The following is a 24,877-nucleotide window of genomic DNA, read 5'->3' on the forward strand; positions in this document are numbered from 1 at the left end:
AAATTATTATGAAGTTTTGACCAACCATTTGTATATGAACACAATCTATTTTAAAGTTATGGCCAGCCTTGTGGAGGTTTACAGAAGATTGGTATTCACTCAACATATAGTGAAGTTGAGATATAGTTTTTGAATCTGACTCTTCCTGGTATAGGATTATAGATATATATGTTTGGCATTTGGTATGGCAATATTGTAACCGTTTAAGAATTTTTAACTAATTTAAACATTTAAGCAAATGGGATTCAGTTTAGTGACAAATATTGATGTTGAATTACTGTTTTTGAATACATTGATATGTAAAGAATTAGTTAAATTAAAAATAGATTTATATTATAAATCAAGTGAAAAATGTTCTATACTTTGCTAATTTCTAATGCACCATATAACTTTAAAATTGTAATATAAAGTCATTTTTATACTTAAAAAGTATTGTTTCAGATGAAAATGGATGTAAAGAGAGGAAATACTAGATATTTAAGGAAATATGGTATACTATTTATTCTCTTGAATATAAATTAGAAGGAGTTAAGCAATTGGATTTGGATACAAAATTACAGGAGACGTGAGTGAAATAAGAAAGATTATTTTGTCACCCAGTTTAGTATCAAGAGCATGTATGTATCCCAGGTAAATTACTTCCCATGCTAGCCTATATGAAGAAATCCTAATTTGATAATGGTAGGAGCAAGAAACTGATCCAGAGAGCCATTGGCACATCCAGGATGGGCATCTTTCCCTGTTTTGGGCAGTTCAAGGGTGAATATTTAACTGATAGGAAAGAATTTCCATATTAGAGAGAATTAAACATGTAGATCTACCTTTGCAGCTATTTTAATTAAATGCCCTTGTGAGTTAATTTATGTAGGAAAAATTAGTTGGCAGATCCATAAAAGGATAATGGAACATAAATCAAAAATCAAGGCCCCACTCTCGTTCTTCCTACTTTTAAGTATGCATCTGAATCTCTGTATATAACTTCACTATGTGAATGCATGAATATATTGACTGTTCCCGTTTTTCAGCAAAATAATATGGCTTATATGGGTTATGATAGGAAATGATTAATGAAAAAAAAGAAATGTATTAGATTTACATTTAGACTCTATAGCCAGAGTAAGACTAAATCAATAATTTGATTGGCCCCTTTTCTTTATAGGAACAAGATTTAATTGGTCTTTTCATTTAAGAAACAAAATTCCATGTACAGGATAGTAATAATATAGCACAGAAAACAGTAAACATGTATTTTTCGTTTTAAAGTAGTGTGTTGTTTGTATCAGTGTTTGTTAACTTATTCAATATAGTAAGATACAACATGTAATCTATTTATAGGTGATTGGGAGCTTCGTGTGTAGATCTCCAGGACTTTGAGAACACAAAGACCTATGCTAAATACACATCTTTTAAAATCCTGGGAGAGGATGAGAAGTACAAGTTGCTATTTGGAGCCTTTAAGGAGGGGAATGCAGGTAAGAGTTTGCCATACTATGGGCTAGATTACAAGTGGTACACTAATGTATTTTTTCATTTGCACGCTAACTGCCATTAAAGTAAACTTTTAACATGAGCGGTTTAGCATGCATATTACAAGTTGAAAGTAAAAGTTAGCTTGAGGGCAAAACTTCAGGACTTCGGATATCACAACCACGGTAACTTCTTCTGTCAATAGATTTCAATGGAGCGGTGATGAAAAAAACCTAAGTCTTATCACACTAACCCAACACATTGTAAAACCTATAGCCTACAGCGCAAAAGCCGAATGTAGTTATCAATATTTTACATTCCAGTTCTTCACATAGAAGAAAATGTTCTTATTTTTTAATATATGTTTGAATATATATCTGATTATTTTTTTGTAAAATATATATTTATACCTTCATGTCTTTGTGAATATAGGAGTATATACAGGTATATATATATATATATATATATATATATATATCAAGTCCCTCCCAAGGTACCCCACGCACGGCTACTGCATATTGAGATTCCCGAAGCAGGCAAAACAAACAGGGATTTGTATCCAAAAGCCTTTAATGAACAAGCAAAAAGCCTTATCCAATAAGGATAAGGCTTTTGGATACAAATCCATGTTTGTTTTGCATGCTTTGGGAATCTCAATACGCAGTAGCCGTGTGTGGGGTTCCTTGGGACTTGCTGTATACATAACTTAGTGCACCAAGTGGTTACCGGATGGTGTGTGCCGTTTCTCCCTACGCTTGTTTATATATATATATATTTTTATATATATATATATATATATATATATATATATATATATATATATATATACAGTATACATACATATACTGCTAAGATTTTTTGTGCTAAGTGAAGAACATTGTAATATTCATCATCTACATTAAATGCATAAAAAACACATACAATATTAAACCTGACTAAAAATTATTTTTTCAATTTAAAGGTATTTAAAGGGCTCCAAAATGTGTGTGTGTATATATATATATATATATATATACCCTCTTATTTAGGTGCACATTTGCTTCAAGGGTCCTGCAACTCCTTCCATACAAGTTTCCAAAAAAGCACAATTTCTTTGTTAAGAGTTTCTCTTTATTGAAGTGACAAAAGGATAAAAAGCAAACAGCTATGTTTCGGGCCTACATAGTCCTTAATCATGCTATAGTATAGTCTTTATATAGCACATGTGTGTTAATCATTAACTTTTACTATGTCAATTTACACGAGATTACACATTTTTTATACATTTCATCATGAATCTGTGCAAAAAACAAAGGAGGGCGCTTAGAGCGGAGTTAAAATGCAATTAGTGATAAATGAATTAAAGTGAAACAAAAATGTATAATAGAAATAGTGGAAATAGTGGTGTTGATACTGATTCAAGGACTTAGTACAGAATTGTCAAGTCCCAGTATTAGAGTAAGTAATATCCTGGTGCTAAACAGTGGAATAACTCATTGATTATCAAGACGATTAAATATATAAAAGTTTAAAGGGACAGTCAAGTCCAAAAAAAACTTTCATGTTTCAAATAGGGCATGTAATTTTAAACAACTTTCCAATTTACTTTTATCACCAATGTTGCTTTGTTCTCTTGGTATTCTTAGTTGAAAGCTAAACCTAGGAGGTTCATATGCTAATTTCTTAGACCTTGAAGGCCGCCTCTAATCTAAATGCATTTTGATAGTTTTTCACCAGTAGAGGGCATTAGTTCACGTGTTTCATATAGATAACATTGAGCTCATGCACGTGAATTTACCATGGAGACAGCTCTGATTAGCTAAAATGCAAGTCTGTCAAAAGAACTGAAATAAGGGGGCAGTCTGCTGAGGCTTAGATACAAGGTAATTACAGAGGTAAAATATGTATAAATATAACTGTGTTGGTTATGCAAAACTGGGGAATTGGTAATTAAGGGATTATCTATCTTTTAAAACAACAAAAATGCTGGTGTTGACTGTCCCTTTAATATAAAAATTTGTTTTTATCTATTTTTAGGTTACTCTTGTGGAAGGGGTACCTAGGAGAGGCAATGGGTCACATATTTAGCACAAACACTTATTTTTCTTAAATCATGAATCTGTGCCACATGTCTACCTTTAATCATGGAGTTAGATTGAGCACAATGTAGGTAAGGATAACAATATAAAGGATATGCTGGCTAGAGCTAATGTGGGCAGTAAAAAAGAAGAGAGAGTGAATTATTTAACAACACCAAAAAAAGGTTGTTATCCTTGCCTACATTGTGCTCAATGTAACTCCATGATTAAAGGTACACATGTGGCACAGATTCATGATAGAAAAAAAGAGAGAAATTAATGGTTTACACATGTGATACTGACTATGTTGTATAGCTTTTAAAATGCCCTTGTGGGACGGGCTATGTTGGGGAGACTATATGACCCATTAGGGATAGGATAATTGCCCATAAATCTTCTATAAGAGGCAAAGATATGTCACTGCCAGTGTTTGCCCATTTTACTAAAGCAGGTCATACAGTTAGCCAGCTAAAATTCTAAATTATTGACCATATTCCAAAACTCAGAAAGAGTGGGAATAGAGGTTTAATGCTTAGGAAAAGGGAAGTTTGGTGGATCCAGCACCGAGGGACTCTACATCCTATGGGTTTAAACAGAGATTATGATTTACAATTGTTTTTATCAATTTATATTTTTGGATTAGGTATATCTTTTTTATTTTATTTTTTATAATTTTAATATTTTTGGAGTAAAATAATGTAAATGCATATTTAAATTATAACCTCACTGTTTTTTTAATGTATATTTATATATATTTGCAATACTTTTTGTGTCCACTAGATGGCACAAATGTAAAAGAAATGTGTAAGCTTGTGTAACTTGACCAAGTAAGAGTTAATTATTAACATACATGTGCTATATATATATGTATATATGTGTATATATATATATATATATATATATACACATACATATGTGTGTGTGTGTGTGTATATACGGTATATGTTTATATGTGTATTGTATATATGTATGTATATATATATACACAGGGCTTTTTTGTGGGAGTACTCACCAGTATTGAGTAACCCCACCTCTGCCAACTCATAACAGGTAATATTTGTAATCATGAGACGGGCTGCAAAATTCATCAGACATAAATAATATTGGCCCTTTGTTTTTCTCAAAGTTACTGAGCACAAAATATCAATCAACAAACAGTGAGTACATATATAAACCCATAAGTAGGCACACACACACACATACAGTATCTCACAAAAGTTAGTACACCCCTCACATTTTTGTAAATATTTTATTATATATTTTCATGTGACAACACTGAAGAAATGACACTTTGCTACAATGTAAAGTAGTGAGTGTACAGCCTGGTATTAAGTCATTAATGTCTAAACCGTTGGCAACAAAAGTGAGTACACCCCTAAGTGGAAATGTCCAAATTGGGCCCAATTAGCCTTTTCCCTCCCCGGTGTCTTGACTCGTTAGTGTTACAAGGTCTCAGGTATGAATGGGGAGCAGGTGTGTTAAATTTAGTGTTATCGCTCTCACACTCTCTCCTACTGGTCACTGGAAGTTCAACATGGCACCTCATGGCAAATAACTTTCTGAGGATCTGAGAAAAACAATTGTTGCTCTACATAAAGATGGCCTAGGCTATAAGAAGATTGCCAAGACCCTGAAACTGAGCTGCAGCACAGTGGGCAAGACCATACAGCGATTTCACAGGACAGGTTTCACTCAGAACAGTCCTTGCCATGGTCGACCAAAGAAGTTGAGTGCACGTGCGCAGCATCATATCCAGAGGTTGTCTTTAGGAAATAGATGTATGAGTGCTGCCAGCATTGCTGCAGAGGTTGAAGGGGTGGGGGGTCAGCCTGTCAGTGCTCAGACCATACGCCGCACACTGCATCAAATTGGTCTGCATGGCTGTCGTCCCAGAAGGAAGCCTCTTCTAAAGATGATGCACAAGAAAGCCCGCAAACAGTTTGCTGAAGACAAGCAGACTAAGGACATGGATTACTAGAACCATGTCCTGTGGTTCGATGAGATCAAGATAAACTTATTTGGTTCAGATGGTGTCAAGCATGTGTGGCGGCAACCAGGTGAGGAGTACAAAGATAAGTGTGTCTTGCCTACAGTCAAGCATGGTGGTGGGAGTGTCATGGTCTGGGCCTGCATGAGTGCTGCCGGCACTGGGGAGCTACAGTTTATTGAGGGAACCATGAATGCCAACATGTACTGTGACATACTGAAGCAGAGCATGATCCCCTCCCTTCCGAGACTGGGCCGCAGGGCAGTATTCCAACATGATAACGACCACTGCCTTGCTAAAGAAGCTGAGGATAAAGGTAATGGACTAGCCAAGCATGTCTTCAGACCTAAATCCTATTGAGCATCTGTGGGGCATCCTCAAACGGAAGGTGGGGAAGCGCAAAGTCTCTAACATCCACCAGCTCCGTGATGTCATCATGGAGGAGTGGAAGAGGACTCCAGTTGCAACCTGTGAAGCTCTGGTGAACTTCATGCCCAAGAGGTTTAAGGCAGTGCTGATAAATAATGGTGGCCACACAAAATATTGACACTTTGGGCCCAATTTGGACATTTCCACTTAGGGATGTATTTACTTTTGTTGCCAATGGTTTAGACATTAATGGCTGTGTGTTGAGTTATGTTGAGGGTACAGTAAATTTACACTGTTATACAGGCTGTACACGAACTACTTTACATTATAGCAACGTGTCATTTCTTCAGTGCTGTCACATGAAAAGATATAATAAAATATTTACAAAAATGTGAGGGGTGTACTCACTGTATATATAAATATATATATATATATATATATATATATATATATATATATATATATATATATATATATATATATATACACACCCATACACATATTTAGAATTCAATATATAAATTATACCCCTTTCAAGTCAAACATCTTGTAATATGCTATATACCTTTAAACCCTTATTAAAAAAATGTATTTCCTTTTATAAAAAAAATATTTTTAGAAGAAGCTGTATATATAAGAGTATAACTTTATTTTAATGTATTTTTCATATATTTGTTGAACTTTTATTTTTAACCCTTACGCCTTTAGGCTAGGTCTTCACTCACGCTAACCCAAAGAGTGCAAATGTTGTCTACATTGAACTAGTAATACGTGCACAAGTTAGCGGGTTTACGATATTGCTTATTGCGTCCTGCTCTAACTTTAGCAAGCCACATGTAATCTAACCCTAAACTGGTGCACCAATATGTGCTTAATTTTAACTTTACTATTGCAATCAATCATACATAATTGTTTGTAATAAAGTCACCTCAGATATACAACAGAAAGTGTCTATAGCAATTTACACTACTTAATATAACATTACAGATAACATATTAAATGGTGTTTATTGAATTTTATTTTAAAGGGACTCTGAAGTCAAAATTAAACTTCCATGACTCAGACTCAGACAATATTTTAAGAGACTTTCCAATTTACTTCTATTGTCAAGTTATGCACAGTTTATACGCACACTTTCTGAGGCATCAGCTCCTACTGAGCATGTTCGATAGTTCACAGTGTATATGGTATGTGAGTCTGCGATTGGTTGCTGATTGTCACATGATACAGGGGGTGGAAAATGTAAGTACATTTTGAAAATTTGTCAGAAAAAAAATCCACTACTTATTTAAAATGCTACTGTATTTAATAGTCCTTTAAAGTAAATCCAAAAGTGATGGCAGACTATGGGCTAAATCACATGTAAATGTAGCAACTGATAATGAAACTCTCAACTAAAAGTAGCCAATAAAAAATATTTTTTAAAGGCACAGATGACATTTTTTTAAATTGTAATTTTAAATGCTTAATTACACATAATTAAACAACTTTGAAATTTACTTTTATTATCTACCCTTCAAAATGTTCATTTAATTTAAATCTGAAGATTAGGGATTTTCCAGTTCTAATAACTAAAAGTGCTCATGGCAGCTTTACCAGTCTAACCCTGCCACATATACACCCCCAATTATGCTGATATAAAACAATGGAGATTTTGTAAACACAATCGGCTAGATTACGAGTTTTGCGTTAGAGGCTATGCGGTGCTAACGAGCAGTTTATGCTCACCGCTCACTTACCTACAACGCTGGTATTACGAGTTTTTACAAACCCGGCGTTAACAGACAAGAAGTGAGCGTAGAGCAAAGTTTTGCTCCACATCTCACTCCAATTTCCAGCGCTGCTTAAGTCAGCGGTGAGCTGGTGTAACGTGCTCGTGCACAATTTCCTTATAGGAATCAACGGGGAGAGCCGGCAGAAAAAAAGTCTAACACCTGCAAAAAAGCAGCGTTTAGCTCCTAACGCAGCCCCATTGATTCCTATGGGGAAATAAAATTTATGTTTACACCTAACACCCTAACATGAACCCGAGTCTAAACACCCCTAATCTTACACTTATTAACCCCTAATCTGCCGCCCCGACATTGCCGCCACCTACATTTTAATTATTAACCCCTAATCTGCCGCTCCGGACACCGCCGCCACCTACATTATAGTTATGAACCCCTAATCTGCTGCCCCCAACATCGCCGACACCTACATTATATTTATTAACCCCTAATCTGCCGCCCCCAACGTCGCCGCCACTATTCTAAATTTATTAACCCCTAAACCAAAGTCTAACCCTAAACCTAACCCCCCCTAACTTAAATATAATTTAAATAAATCTAAATAAAATTACTATCATTAACTAAATTATTCCTATTTAAAACTAAGTACTTACCTGTAAAATAAACCCTAAGCTAGCTACAATATAACTAATAGTTACATTGTATCTAGCTTAGGGTTTATTTTTATTTTACAGGCAAGTTTGTATTTATTTTAACTAGGTAGAATAGTTATTAAATAGTTGTTAACTATTTAATAACTACCTAGCTAAAATAAATACAAATTTACCTGTAAAATAAAACCTAACCTAAGTTACACTAACACCTAACACTACTCTATAATTAAATTAATTGCCTAAATTAAATACAATTAAATTAAATTAGCTAAAGTACAAAAAAAACACACTAAATTACAGAAAATAATAAACAAATTACAAGATTTTTAAACTAATTACACCTAATCTAATCCCCCTAACAAAATAAAAAAGCCCCCCAAAATAAAAAAGCCCTACCCTACACTAAATTACAAATAGCCCTTAAAAGGACCTTTTGCGGGGCATTGCCCCAAAGTAATCAGCTCTTTTACTTGTAAAAAAAATTACAAATCCCCCCCAACATTAAAACCCACCACCCACACAGCCAACCCTACTCTAAAACCCACCCAATCCCCCCTTAAAAAAACCTAACACTAACCCCTTGAAGATCACCTTACCGGGAGAAGTCTTCATCCAACCGGTCCAAAGTCCTCAACGAATGCGGGAGAAATCTTCATCCAAGCCGGGCGAAGTGGTCCTCCAGACGGGCAGAAGTCTTCATCCAGACGGCATCTTCTATCTTCATCCATCCGGCGCGGAGTGGGTCCATCTTCAAGACATCCGACGCGGAGCATCCTCTTCATCCGATGGCTAAGACTGAATGGCGTCCCTTCAATTCCGATTGGCTGATAGAATTCTATCAGCCAATCGGAATTAAGGTAGAAAAAATCCTATTGGCTGATTGGATCAGCCAATAGGATTGAAGTTCAATCCTATTTGCTGATCCAATCAGCCAATAGGATTGAGCTGGCATTCTATTGGCTGTTCCAATCAGCCAATAGAATGCCAGCTCAATGCTATTGGCTGATTGCATCAGCCAATAGGATTTTTTCTACCTTAATTCCGAATGGCTGATAGAATTCTAGCAGCCAATCGGAATTGAAGGGACGCCATCTTGGATGACGACATTTAAAGGAACCTTCATTCAGTCTTAGCCGTCGGATGAAGAGGATGCTCCACGTCGGATGTCTTGAAGATGGACCCGCTCCACGCCGGATGGATGAAGATAGAAGATGCCGTCTGGATGAAGACTTCTGCCCATCTGGAGGACCACTTCACCCGGCTTGGATGAAGACTTCTCCCGGCTTCGTTGAGGACTTCGGACCGGTTGGATGAAGACTTCTCCCGGTAAGGTGATCTTCAAGGGGTTAGTGTTAGTTTTTTTTAAGGGGGGATTGGGTGGGTTTTAGAGTAGGGTTGGTTGTGTGGGTGGTGGGTTTTAATGTTGGGGGGGATTTGTAATTTTTTTTACAGATAAAAGAGCTGATTACTTTGGGGCAATGCCCCGCAAAAGGCCCTTTTAAGGGCTATTTGTAATTTAGTGTAGGGTAAGGCTTTTTTTATTTTGTTAGGGGGATTAGATTAGGTGTAATTAGTTTAAAAATCTTGTAATTTGTTTATTATTTTCTGTAATTTAGTGGTTTTTTTTTTGTACTTTAGCTAATTTTATTTCATTGTTTTTAATTTAAGCAATTAATTTCATTATAGAGTAGTGTTAGGTGTTAGTGTAACTTAGGTTAGGTTTTATTTTACAGGTAAATTTGTATTTATTTTAGCTAGGTAGTTATTAAATAGTTAATAACTATTTAATAACTATTCTACCTGGTTAAAATAAATACAAACTTGCCTGTAAAATAAAAATAAAACCTAAGCTAGCTACAATGTAACTATTAGTTATATTGTAGCTCGCTTAGGGTTTATTTTACAGGTAAGTATTTAGTTTTAAATAGGAATAATTTAGTTAATGATAGGAATATTTATTTAGATTTCTTTTAGTTATATTTAATTAGGGTTATATTTAATTTAGGGTTAGGGTTAGACTTAGGTTTAGGGGTTAATAAATTTAATATAGTGGTGGCGATGTTGTGGGCAGGAGATTAGGGGTTAATAAATGTAGGTGGCGGCGATGTTAGGGACGGCGGATTAGGGGTTAATAATATTTAACTAATGTTTGCGAGGCGGGAGTGCGGCGGTTTAGGGGGTTAATATATTTATTATAGAGGCGGCGATGTCTGGTTCGGCAGATTAGGGGTTAAAATGTTTTTTTTTAGTGTTTGCGATGCGGGAGGGCCTCAGTTTAGGGGTTAACAGGTAATTTATAGGTGTTAGTGTACTTTTTAGCACTTTAGTTTAGAGTTTTATGCTACGGCGTTGTACCATAAAACTCTTAACTACTGACTTTAAAATGCGGTACCAGTCTTGACAGGAGAGGATCTACCTCTCACTTTTTGTCAGACTCGTAATACCGGCGCTATGCAAGTCCCATTGAAAAAAATAGGATACGCAATTTACGTAAGTGGATTTGCGGTATTTACAAGTCTGGCCAAAAAAGTGAGCGGTGAGCCTGTACCTGCAAGACTCGTAATACCAGCGGGCGTTAAAAAGCAGCGTTAGGACCGGCCAACGCTGCTTTTTAAGCCTAACGCACAACTCGTAATCTAGCCGAATGATGGTGACAAGCCATTTCTTCTTCAGAATAAAATCCAGATTGGTTCCTTCATGTAAGGGAAATAGTCGGTGGAGTTTGAAACAATTTTAGCAAACAAAGTGTATATCTGTTATGACACTGAGTTCTGTTGATATGTTAATCTATGGGACATGCCAGAAAAATGTTGTATAAAGTGTTTACGGTACCCTTTAAGTGAATATACATATTATGTGTGTCAAACATCTACTATCTTGCAGACTGTCCTCTTAATTCTTTTACTTCAGCACTAACAGGAAATTATCTTCTACTTCTCTAAATGGTTTAATATTTGTAAAAAATGTTTTGCTATTTTTGCAGGAGATTCCATGAATGTTCACAATAATATGCAGTTCAGCACCATGGACCAAGATAACGATGTAAGTGCTTCAGCTAACTGTGCTGCAATCTACAAAGGTGCCTGGTGGCATGAAAGTTGTCACAATTCAAACCTGAACGGGTTGTATCATCTGGGACAACATAGCAGCTATGCCGATGGCATAAACTGGAGCAGTGGCAAGGGATACAACTACTCTTATAAACATTCTGAAATGAAAATCCGGCCAATAACAGAAAAGAGGAAGTAGAGAAACGTGAGAACAAAACAAGATGGCCTTGGGCATAAGTAATATACTCTTATGGATATACTGATCTACTGGCAGTCTTGTCTTCTTAGTAGTAACTCCATGTACTGAGTTCCTTAAGATTTCCTCTTCTTAAAAAATAAGCTTCCACACCTTAATCTATAAAATATATAGGGGCCGAATTATCAAGCTCCGAATGGAGCTTGATGACCCTGTGTCCGCGCGAGCCTTCAGGCTCGCCGGATACAGCAGTTATGAAGAAGCGGTTTAAAGACTGCTGCTCCATAACTGGTCTGCCTGCTCTGAGGCTGTGGACATCAATCCGCCCGATTCTATACGATCCGGTTGATTGACACCCCCTGCTAGCAGCCGATTGGCCACGAATCTGCAGGGGGCAGCATTGTACAAGCAGTTCACAAGAACTGCTTGTACAATGATAAATGTCAACAGCTTATACTGATATTATTGTCATTATACTTTATTTATGAAGCGCCATCATATTCCGCAGTGCTGTCCATGGATACAGATCATTTAAATAAAACAATATAAAACTTCTAAGACTAAGAGACAGGACAGAATTTACAAACACATACAGGAGGAATCGAGGGCTGTCAGACATGATCGATCATGTCAGACAAACCAATGATAAATCGGCCCCATAGTCTCAACACAAGGGGGCACTGTCACCCATAGAGTAAATGTGAATAAAATGAGTCTATATATATTTCTGTGCCCCATATTGGTTTATGCTATGGTGCGCCCCTGTCTTTTGTTCTTCTGCTTGCAGTCACCTTACACACACACACAAGTTTTTGTGTGCATGTGAAGCACTGAGCATTCTCCAGAAGGCAGTATCCAGGCCCATCATGTTCCTACTGTAGGTGGTGTCACATGTCTAATCTCGTTGCACAACTTTCACTTGTATTTAATAATCTATATCTTTTTACTATACCATTTTTATTGGTCCTTATTTTTATTTTCTCAACCCAGAGATAGTTAAAAACCATGAATGACTGAAATAAAACAATCACAGAGTGTTGTGTGTCATAATTTTAAGCTAAATTGCTGCCACATGAGTAGGAACAAACATCAAAAAAAGATGTCATAAACCTAAGCAACAGTAAGGGACAAAATTAATTACCATTAATATCTTAAGCTGGAAAGATGTGGCAGGTATGATTCCTAATATGTTGGATGTATACCCAGAATATGACAGCTGTAAAGTATTATCAGTCCATGAATTGTATGGTATATTATACAGCATGTAAGATCCATGAATTGTATGGTATATTATACAGCATGTAAGATCCATGAATTGTATGGTATATTATACAGCATGTAAGATCCATGAATTGTATGGTATATTATACAGCATGTAAGATTCATGAATTGTATGGTATATTATACAGCATGTAAGATTCATGAATTGTATGGTATATTATACAGCATGTAAGATTCATGAATTGTATGGTATATTATACAGCATGTAAGATTCATGAATTGTATGGTATATTATACAGCATGCAAGATTCATGAATTGTATGGTATATTATACAGCATGTAAGATCCATGAATTGTATGGTATATTATACAGCATGTAAGATTATATAAACGTTGACACATTTAGATCAACCAGGCATCGATAAAGAAAGCCATGGGGCCTTTGTCATAAGCTATCTACCTTCAGCAGTCAGTTTATAATGCACATTATGGGCTAGATTACAAGTAGAGCACTAATTTATCGTGCACCCGCAAACAGGCAAATTTGAACGTTTGCGGGCATGCAATAAATAACCAGCCATTATAAGTGGCTGGTTATTGCGAACGCAAGTTTGCGGTAGCAATTAGCACTTATAAAAGATATCTGGTTAATTGTATAAATATCCCCCAAATGCCCCCAAACTTAAGTGTTAGTTTTCTTTTTTAATGTAACATTTAAAAACAAAAACAAAAAAAACTGCAATTTTTGGAGGCAGCTGTGGGGTGTTAGAAAAAAAAAACGGCACTGAAAAGTGCCTTTACATTGCAGTCTATGAGAACTGTGTGTTCCCAGTAAATATATATGTATATGCTTATATACATATATATTTATGTGTTAATATGTGTATATATAAACACATAAATATATATGTATATAATCATATACATATATATTTACAATATGCTGCCATCGCTGCGCTACTTACCCCCTTTGTTGCGCTTTGGTTCTGTGCTGTGTATGACGGCATCAGAACGAGGCCTCCACTGGAGCCTATGGAAGCGTGTTCTCATGAGCGATATTTAGTGCTGCACTTATAATCTGGCCCTATATTTGCTCCTTTACTTTCTGGCTGCATTGCCAAATGGCTATGGACAATACCAGATGGATAAAATACAAGCAAGTTGAACGACCATCTAGCTAATGATAATGTGAGAAAACTTAGGGTCTGTAAGCACACCTTTATCAGTGTCATAGATGATGATATATGCTGCTCTGTGCATGATGATTCCCTGATCAGACACACTGATGTCTTGATAGAGACTCCTGAGGTCATCAGACTAAGACCTTGATTTAGCAGTCTGCAAGGTATTTGAACTCTCACTCACCACAATCCTTTCTAACATTAGTGGCCAGATGTGTTCTGCCAAACTGAACAGGACAGATGAAGTAAAAAAGGAGAAAAAACCACCACCACCACCACCACATGTCAGGTTGCCAGTAAAGCAACACCAAAACTGGGTCTTTTGGTTAACGTTGTCCAGGAAGATCTCTTTGTACTTGTCTTGTATGTGAGGCTGAGGGTGTGGGTTAGGAAGCATCTAATGAAATTAAATGACCACAGCAAAAATAAACTTTTTTATGGGGATAGAAATTACATTTAATAAAGCTGTGCTGTTTGTCTGCTGTAATCTGTTTCCATACATTTGTTTGACTTGTAGCAGAGGCTTGACTCTTTCAAAAGGTGCTACAGCAGTCTTAGAAATAGCTATGGCCATATCACTACATAAAAAAAGACCTTAGCAAAATTGTCAGAAAGTAAGTAGGTACTAGCTATGGCCAGCATTTGCATTATATCTAGACCCTTTATCAAAGTTGATTATTGGGCTCAGTCCCTGTTACTCTCTGACACTCTAACTAAAATGTCACTTTATGTGATACACAGAATATTTCATTAGCTAAACCTACATGATGTTATTTTTTTTAAGCAAGTAAAAGACAAGACCTGGTGTACAACATGTAATTTGCTGAAAAACAACCCTTAAGATAACCCTGAAACACAGAACCTAATGGCAAATAACAAATTATTAAAAAAATAAAAAATGGGAACTGCTACAATCAAGCCCTTTTTTGAACTTCATTAAATTGAGTGTATGTAACACTCAAAAGAAAGGAAATATCAGGCATACGTGTGTTTGACACATCTACTGTATTTATTTCTTATTATCCAAAAGAAAAGAGGGCTGATTTCTTAAGGGCTTGAACCCCCATTGGACATTCATATCTAAATACCCCCTTAAATATTTAACTTCCCCCCAAACAAAAACACTGACACCAGGTTGGGTTAAGACCGGTCATGTTCACTTTTATTATAACTTAAAACAATTAACTGCAGACTTTCTCGAAGTCTTCAACATAAGTGTCGGCATCTGAGCATTCTAGCTAACCCCAAACATCAAGAGGACAAGGCTTTGAGCGATATGCGGGACGGACCTCTGCTGCAGCGAATGCCTTAGAGGAGCACGGTCAGCAGGCCCGCGGAGTGGAGCACCCCTAGGGATGCGCCTTGGGACATTGCTCCACCCATTAGCTCGACCATCCCCCCCTTTAAGGGGCTCTGTCCTCCGATTAAGACTTGACCTCCCGCTATCAGGGGACAACTAATACTATTCTATGAGGAGAATGACACTGAAAGCCAAACAGCAAAGAAATGTCACCTAGGGAATGGGACTTAGGGCTAAGGTCTTGCAAAAGAAAGTTCAACTAATCAGACTCCCGCCTCAGACATTTAAACTAACAAATAAACCTCTACTTTGCCACCACGACCCAGTATCTGCAAAAGAACAACAACATTAACATTTGGGAGGGATGGGAAAACACATTGAACCAACAGGAACAAAAGAGGATGAAGACAGGCCTGCAAGCTATTAAATAGCAAGTACTAAGCCCCCACCCACCACACTGCAACAATGTTGCGAATGACACACTCTCACTGCTAGATCAATGTCACGCAGGGGGAAAGGCTCTTAATACGTTACATGCTGACAGGCAGCCCTACACTATTGTAAGGGCCTGAACCCCCATTGGACATTCCTATCTAAATACCCCCTTAAATATTTAACTTCCCCCCGAACAAAAACACTGACACAAGGTTGGGTTAAGACTGGTAATGGTCACTTTTATTATAACTTAAAACAATTAACTGTAGACTTTCTCGAAGTCTTCAACATAAGTGGCGGCATCTGAGCATTCTAGCTAACCCCAAACATCAAGAGAACAAGGCTTTGAGCGATATGCGGGACCTCTGCTAGGCCCCGCATACGAGGAGCAGTGAACGCCCTAGAGGAGCACGGTCAGCAGGCCCGTGGAGTGGAGCACCCCTAGGGCCGTGCCTAGGGACATCGCTCCACCCATTAGCTCGACTGCCCCCCTCCTTTAAGGGGCTCGGCCCTCCAATTAAGACTTGACCTCCCGCAACAAGAGACTACATTATCAAATAAGGAAAGCTCTTACCGCCACAGCCCTTTAAACTTTGGTAAGCAAGGCCCTTTTTAGATTTGATAGGAAAATTCCCAGCCCCTCATCTGCTATATGAGAGGGGGACATGGAAGGTTGTTAATCGCAGCTGCTGGCACCAATATCCTAAACTGTGCCCACTGAAATCTGGGCAAGGCATCTGCTACTACGTTCCTAACTCCCGTCATGTGCCGCACCTCAAAGTTAATATTCAGCAGCAGGCATTTCAGTACTAAGTATCGCAGATACTTAACCACTTTCTGAGAAGAGGCAGACAACCTGTTTATGGCGAAGACAACGCTTAAGTTGTCAGACCAGAAAATAATGGAATGGTCCTTCAACTGTCACCCCACAATTCCAACGCCATCACTATTGGAAAAAGTTCCAACAGGGTAAGGTTTCTTGTGAAGCCATGCTCGGCCCAGCTGGCTGGCCATGGTTCTGCACTCCACTCACCCTCTAAGTATGCCCCGTAGCCAAAGGCGCCAGCTGCATCCGTGTAAAGGTGTAATGCCTGGCTAGATATGGGGCCTTCTCTTCACAATAGCACCCCGTTGAGCTCCACTAGAAAACATTGCCACACTCCCAAATCCTCCCTCATATAAGACGTGATTCTGATCTGCCTACCTTTCCTACCTCCACCTTTCAATGGTTCTTCCAAGCGTTGGTTAAAGACCGACCCATGGGAATCACCCTGCAGGTGAAATTTAGAAGCCCTAACAGCGATTGCAATTCCCGCAAAGATATTCTAGTTGATGCAGCAGCCATAGAAACCGCTTCCAGCATCCGCTGTACTTTATCTTCCAGCAGGCAGCAAAGCATAGCTACTGAGTCTATCAGGATGCCCAAAAAGGTAAGTCTTGTGCACGGGAACTGTGTATTATCCTCTGCAAGAGGAACACCAAACCGCTGCATTAGATCCCTCATTATTTCCATCAATCGGCTACAAGCACCCGAACGAGGAGCCCCTACTAGCAAGTCCAAGTAATGCGCAATAGTGCCCCCACCAACTGCCGACTCTACTGCCCAGTGCAAGAACGAGCTAAATGTTTTAAAGTAGGCACAAGAGACTGAGAAGCCCATTGGCAAACATCTGTCTACATAGAATAAGCCCTCAAACTTGATGCCCATCAGCCGTAACAATGACGGATGAATGGGAAGTAGGCGGAATGTGGATTCAATATCCAGCTTTGCCATCAAACACCCATACCCTTCCTGTCTCACCAGCTTGAGCGCTTGATCAAACGATTGGTAATGTACTGAACTAATCGCCGGATCAATGGCGTAATTTACTGACTGATCCTTAGGATATGACAAGTGTTGTATAAGCCTGAATTTACCCGGCTCCTTTTTTGGTACCACCCCCAAAGGGGAAACCACCAAATCAGGTATTGGCAAATCGGAAAATGGATCCGCAATGCGCCCCAGCAAGACCTCCTTACCTAGTTTGTCCCTTACCACCCCAGGATACTCGCTTGCCGACTTAAGGTTTCTGTGTCTTTATGCCCCCAATACCCTAGAAGAGATCGGTATAATGAACCCATCTCTAATTCCTAAAAGAAGTGTTCTGGCCGCATCCCTGTCAGGGTATGCATCCAGCCATGGCCTAATTTCGGCCAGGTTCAGAGGGTTTGGTCCCCTAACCCACAAGGGGTCCTCTGTTTGGCCCCTTGGATCCTGAACTGTCTTTCCTGCGGCTACATTCCAACCCGGGGTGTGGCTCACTGCAGTAGAGGCAAATGTGCCAAAAGGAGCAGTTGCTTCCTCTCTCGCACTGCTTGTCATTGTATTTCCAACACTCCCTCCCTTTCCACCGAACACCCTGTGGGTTGCGTGCCCAGAGATGCATGTCTATCGCCCCGAAAGTCAAGACGGGGTTCTTGGACAGCTTACGGCGAAATTCCATGTCGTAGCTACGCCATAGCCCTTTGCCGTATCTAGTGTATACATAGTCAATAGTGTCCATGTATTTAATTATGTCAATAGCCCTATCAGGGTGATGCTCTCTATATATGAAAAGAGTCCGGAGCAGCAGTTAAAAGTATTTTCTATATTAATCCTTCATTAAAAACATATACATGAACATAGACAATACATGCCCTTAGTGTGCAAAGCTAGTGATGCTCTAAATAGCATGACGCTAGAACTCGAAAGCAGTGAAGCCACTCGAGATAATTATCAGGACGCTTCACAGTTTTGGGACTGGTACCATCTTCACTGCCTTCTTTATCTCTATGAGCTTTGACTGAGAGCTCAAACATATTACCATACTTTGGCCTAGATTTGGAGTTTGGCGGTAGCCGTGAAAACCAGCGTTAGAGGCTCCTAACGCTGGTTTTAGGCTACCTCCGGTATTTGGAGTCAGTCAAAAAAGGGTCTAACGCTCACTTTTCAGCCGCGACTTTTCCATACCGCAGATCCCCTTACGTAAATTGCGTATCCTATCTTTTCAATGGGATCTTTCTAACTCCGGTATTTAGAGTCGTGTCTGAAGTGAGCGTTAGAATTCTAACGACAAAACTCCAGCCGCAGAAAAAAGTCAGGAGTTAAGAGCTTTTTGGGCTAACGCCGGTTCATAAAGCTCTTAACTACTGTACTCTAAAGTACACTAACACCCATAAACTACCTATGTACCCCTAAACCGAGGTCCCCCCATATCGCCGCCACTCGATTAAAGTTTTTTAACCCCTAATCTGCCGACCGCCACCTACGTTATACTTATGTACCCCTAATCTGCTGCCCCTAACACCGCCGACCCCTGTATTATATTTATTAACCCCTAACCTGCCCCCCACAACGTCGCCGCCAGCTTCCTACAATAATTAACCCCTAATCTGCCGACCGCAAAGCGCCGCCACCTACATTATAGCTATGTACCCCTAATCTGCTGCCCCTAACACCGCCGACCCCTATATTATATTTATTAACCCCTAATCTGCCCCCCTCAACGTCGCCTCCACCTGCCTACACTTATTAACCCCTAATCTGCCGAGCGGACCGCACCACTACTATAATAAAGTTATTAACCCCTAATCCGCCTCACTAACCCTATAATAAATAGTATTAACCCCTAATCTGCCCTCCCTAACATCGCCGACACCTAACTTCAATTATTAACCCCTAATCTGCCGACCGGAGCTCACCGCTATTCTAATAAATGTATTAACCCCTAAAGCTAAGTCTAACCCTAACACTAACACCCCCCTAAATTAAATATAATTTTAATCTAACGAAATTAATTAACTCTTATTAAATAAATTATTCCTATTTAAAGCTAAATACTTACCTGTAAAATAAATCCTAATATAGCTACAATATAAATTATAATTACATTGTAGCTATTTTAGGATTAATATTTATTTTACAGGCAACTTTGTAATTATTTTAACCAGGTACAATAGCTATTAAATAGTTAAGAACTATTTAATAGTTACCTAGTTAAAATAATTACAAAATTACCTGTAAAATAAATCCTAACCTAAGTTACAATTAAACCTAACACTATACTATCATTAAATTAATTAAATAAAATACCTACAATTACCTACAATTAAACCTAACACTACACTATCAATACATTAATTAAATACAATATCTACAAATAACTACAATGAAATAAACTAACTAAAGTACAAAAAATAAAAAAGAACTAAGTTACAAAAAATAAAAAAATATTTACAAACATAAGAAAAATATTACAACAATTTTAAACTAATTACACCTACTCTAAGCCCCCTAATAAAATAACAAAGACCCCCAAAATAAAAAATGCCCTACCCTATTCTAAATTACTAAAGTTCAAAGCTCTTTTACCTTACCAGCCCTGAACAGGGCCCTTTGCGGGGCATGCCCCAAGAAGTTCAGCTCTTTTGCCTGTAAAAAAAAACATACAATACCCCCCCCAACATTACAACCCACCACCCACATACCCCTAATCTAACCCAAACCCCCCTTAAATAAACCTAACACTAAGCCCCTGAAGATCATCCTACCTTGTCTTCACCTCACCAGGTATCACCGATCCGTCCTGGCTCCAAAATCTTCATCCAACCCAAGCGGGGGCTGGCGATCCATCATCCGGTGGCTGAAGAGGTCCAGAAGAGGCTCCAAAGTCTTCATCCTATCCGGGAAGAAGAGGCGATCCGGACCGGCAACCATCTTGATCCAAGCGGCATCTTCTATCTTCATCCGATGACGACCGGCTCCATCCTGAAGACCTCCACCGCGGACCCATCTTCATCCGGCGACGTCCAACTGAAGAATGACGGTTCCTTTAAGGGACGTCATCCAAGATGGCGTCCCTCGAATTCCGATTGGCTGATAGGATTCTATCAGCCAATCGGAATTAAGGTAGGAATATTCTGATTGGCTGATGGAATCAGCCAATCAGAATCAAGTTCAATCCGATTGGCTGATCCAATCAGCCAATCAGATTGAGCTTGCATTCTATTGGCTGTTCCGATTGAACTTGATTCTGATTGGCTTATTCCATCAGCCAATCAGAATATTCCTACCTTAATTCCGATTGGCTGATAGAATCCTATCAGCCAATCGGAATTCGAGGGACGCCATCTTGGATCCGCGGTGGAGGTCTTCAGGATGGAGCCGGTCGTCATCGGATGAAGATAGAAGATGCCGCTTGGATCAAGATGGTTGCCGGTCCGGATCGCCTCTTCTTCCCGGATAGGATGAAGACTTTGGAGCCTCTTCTGGACCTCTTCAACCACCGGATGATGGATCGCCAGCCCCCGCTTGGGTTGGATGAAGATTTTGGAGCCAGGACGGATCGGTGATACCTGGTGAGGTGAAGACAAGGTAGGATGATCTTCAGGGGCTTAGTGTTAGGTTTATTTAAGGGGCGTTTGGGTTAGATTAGGGGTATGTGGGTGGTGGGTTGTAATGTTGGGGGGGGGTATTGAATGTTTTTTTTTACAGGCAAAAGAGCTGAACTTCTTGGGGCATGCCCCGCAAAGGGCCCTGTTCAGGGCTGGTAAGGTAAAAGAGCTTTGAACTTTAGTAATTTAGAATAGGGTAGGGCATTTTTTATTTTGGGGGTCTTTGTTATTTTATTAGGGGGCTTAGAGTAGGTGTAATTAGTTTAAAATTGTTGTAATATTTTTCTATTTTTTGTAACTTAGTTCTTTTTTATTTTTTGTACTTTAGTTAGTTTATTTCATTGTAGTTATTTGTAGATATTGTATTTAATTAATGTATTGATAGTGTAGTGTTAGGTTTAATTGTAGGTAATTGTAGGTATTTTATTTAATTAATTTAATGATAGTATAGTGTTAGGTTTAATTGTAACTTAGGTTAGGATTTATTTTACAGGTAATTTTGTAATTATTTTAACTAGGTAACTATTAAATAGTTCTTAACTATTTAATAGCTATTGTAGCTGGTTAAAATAATTACAAAGTTGCCTGTAAAATAAATATTAATCCTAAAATAGCTACAATGTAATTATAATTTATATTGTAGCTATATTAGGATTTATTTTACAGGTAAGTATTTATCTTTAAATAGGAATAATTTATTTAATAAGAGTTAATTTCGTTAGATTAAAATTATATTTAATTTAGGGGGGTGTTAGTGTTAGGGTTAGACTTAGCTTTAGGGGTTAATACATTTATTAGAATAGCGGTGAGCTCCGGTCGGCAGATTAGGGGTTAATAATTGAAGTTAGGTGTCGGCGATGTTAGGGAGGGCAGATTAGGGGTTAATACTATTTATTATAGGGTTAGTGAGGCGGATTAGGGGTTAATAACTTTATTATAGTAGCGGTGCGGTCTGCTCGGCAGATTAGGGGTTAATAAATATAATATAGGGGTCGGCGGTGTTAGGGGCAGCAGATTAGGGGTACATAAGGATAATGTAAGTAGCGGCGGTTTACGGAGCGGCAGATTAGGGGTTAAAAATAATATGCAGGGGTCAGCGATAGCGGGGGCGGCAGATTAGGGGTTAATAAGTGTAAGGTTAGGGGTGTTTAGACTCGGGGTTCATGTTAGGGTGTTAGGTGCAGACGTAGGAAGTGTTTCCCCATAGCAAACAATGGGGCTGCGTTAGGAGCTGAACGCGGCTTTTTTGCAGGTGTTAGGTTTTTTTTCAGCTCAAACAGCCCCATTGTTTCCTATGGGGGAATCGTGCACGAGCACGTTTTTGAGGCTGGCCGCGTCCGTAAGCAACTCTGGTATCGAGAGTTGCAGTTGCGTTAAAAATGCTCTACGCTCCTTTTTTGGAGCCTAACGCAGCGATTCTGTGGACTCTCAATACCAGAGTTATTTTAAAGGTGCGGCCAGAAAAAAGCCAGCGTTAGCTACGCGGGTCGTTACCGACAAAACTCTAAATCTAGCCGTTTGTGTCTCTAATCTTATTCACGATTTTAGGTTTAAGGTGGGCGTGAAGGAAAGGGATAAAACAGGGATAACAATCCCCACGCAAGGCAACTTTTCTTGGGGAGACTACAGATCCTGCTGCCTGCGCCATGCCAAAAAGCACCAGAGCCCCTGATGTGCCACCTGCACTACCTATGCTAGAGTATCCGACTGCTGGCTGCACCATGCCTTGTGGGGTGGTCATGCCCTGCTCCTGACTAGCCCTCCCTTAGAGACCTGTGCCAGCCAACTATCCTTGAGGGGGGCCCCCTGTTTACCTGTCAATGTCCTTAGCATGTGATACATCCTCCTATGCCCCTTTCATCCTCCTATGCTCCTTAGAGTTTAAACCTAATGACCGCCCACCATCTGAGTCTGAATCACTACTGGTCCCCATGTCTGCCCCCAGCCCTAGATGAACCATCCTACTTGGAGCGCCGTGCTGTGTACCCCGCCAGTAGACTGTGCTGCATCCCTATTCTGGAATCCTTGAGACGTAGACATCAGCGGCGTGCTGGATACCTAGGATGGTCCTGGCACCGCCTCCATGTGGCCTAATTCGGATGTCCCAACCTGTGAAGAAGAAAAAAGAGAGATTGTAGTACCCAAGCTTATGGTTTGCGGGCCTCTCCCACCCTTGTCTAAGCCCCCACCCACCACACTGCAACAATGTTGCAAATGACACACTCTCACGGCTAGATCCATGTCAGGCAGGGGGTAAGGCCGCCTTACATGCTGACAGGCAGCCCTACACCATCATTAAAGCCAGTACAAACCAACGGTTTATTAGGTAAGAGACATACAGGTTAGAAGTACGCTTCCTAGACTCTGACACGTTTTGCGCATGCACACATGCGCTTCCTATTAGTTGTATAAACTAACACTATTTTACATGTACCATTTATGAAATTACTTTGCTGTATCTGCCTAAAACATACCCACTTAAAGGGACACTAAACACTAAATAAATGCTAGATAAAATGATGCATTCAAAGAAAAGATTAGTCTGAGAATCACATAGATGTATTTTTAAAGTTTCATTTGTTAGGAACAGTTATAAATAGGTGACTAGAGTGTGCAGCTAATGGCTGTGTGGAATATAATAGGGTTCTGCACTTTAATTTCTAACAGGAACTGAAAATCTCACAATTTCATAATGGAATTACAGGAAAAGGGGACAAAATAGATAATTAAAGTATATTGCAGACTTTTTTTATATATACGATTTATCATTTTATATTACCATCTCAAAGTGTTTAATGTCCCTTTAGGAGGGTTAGAAAGAACAAACACCCAAGGCAGTACAGATCATAAAGCATAAATTACTTACTTAATGGAACATACACATAAGAGTAAATGGTCACAAACTTTTATTGCTCAACCTTGTGCTCAATGAGTTTCAATGCTCGCAGCTGATTTTCTCAATGATGCATTTAAAAGAGCTATATCAATTAGGTTGAACATTGTCTTTTTATAATACAGAATCAAAATTCACCTGACTTCTTCCAACCACTCAGGGTCTTCAGAGGTTCACAATATCACCAACACCTGTTGTCTGGAGAAATAAGAACCCTCTATTTAAAATATCAGCTCACTGTTCAGTCACAAAAAAAAAAAACATGTCCATAAAAGTTTTAACCAAAAAATGTTATTGAATTTTAAAGTAATCCAAAAAAACAATATATCCTTGGTGTTATCCTTGAAAGACGGGTTATAAAAATATATATATGTGTTCATCTTTCTACGCTAACTTATATTTAACATTATAAGTCACAAAGTTGTCCACTCCAGCAAGTAAAGTGGATCATTTGGTACACATTAAAGGGACATTAAAACTTGGAGATATTAATATAAAATGTTTAATTATAAGAGATGTGCATTCATTTTCGGATGAATGCACATTCGTTACAAAAATGGGATTTGCATTTCATTTTAACAAAACGAAAATCCTAAGAACAAAAATGAAAGAAAATGAAAAATGCTGACGAAAATCATCGGTATTCATTATTTACTTGAATTTCTTTTAAGGGTTAAATACTTACCTTACCGCACTAGAGAGCACACTAACCCGATCCTCTTCTTGGCAGAGCCGCGGCCATGCTAACTGGAGGCTTAGCGCGCTCAGCTCGCAGGACCTGCACTAATTTTAGTGCAGGTTCTGTGAACCTAGAGTATTTTACGTTTCATTTCATTTTCGTTGGTGCATTCTTCCGAATGTGCATTCGTCCGAAAATTAATTCACATCTCTAATAATTAAACATTTTAAATTAATATCTCCAAGTT

At 38.7% G+C, this 24,877-nt stretch overlaps 1 protein-coding gene and 2 pseudogenes across 1 annotated transcript in view; 2 read left to right on the forward strand and 1 right to left on the reverse strand.

The window, feature by feature from the left end:
* The window catches only part of LOC128644260 (ficolin-2-like), a 57,876-nt gene extending 46,300 nt beyond the window's left edge, over positions 1-11,576 (forward strand). Inside the window, 3 exon segments of the mRNA XM_053696938.1 lie at positions 1,336-1,352; positions 1,355-1,472; positions 11,247-11,576. Of these exon segments, the coding sequence (XP_053552913.1) occupies positions 1,336-1,352; positions 1,355-1,472; positions 11,247-11,512 (401 nt within the window). The 3' untranslated portion in view covers positions 11,513-11,576.
* Positions 11,577-13,855: 2,279 nt separating this feature from the next.
* Positions 13,856-14,485, reverse strand: LOC128644262 (ADP/ATP translocase 2-like; annotated as a pseudogene).
* Positions 14,486-16,905: 2,420 nt separating this feature from the next.
* LOC128644263 (ficolin-2-like) overlaps positions 16,906-24,877 on the forward strand; it is a 50,315-nt pseudogene continuing 42,343 nt past the window's right edge.

The sequence above is a fragment of the Bombina bombina genome, unplaced genomic scaffold (genome assembly GCF_027579735.1).
Source record: "Bombina bombina isolate aBomBom1 unplaced genomic scaffold, aBomBom1.pri scaffold_842, whole genome shotgun sequence".
NCBI lineage: Eukaryota > Metazoa > Chordata > Amphibia > Anura > Bombinatoridae > Bombina > Bombina bombina.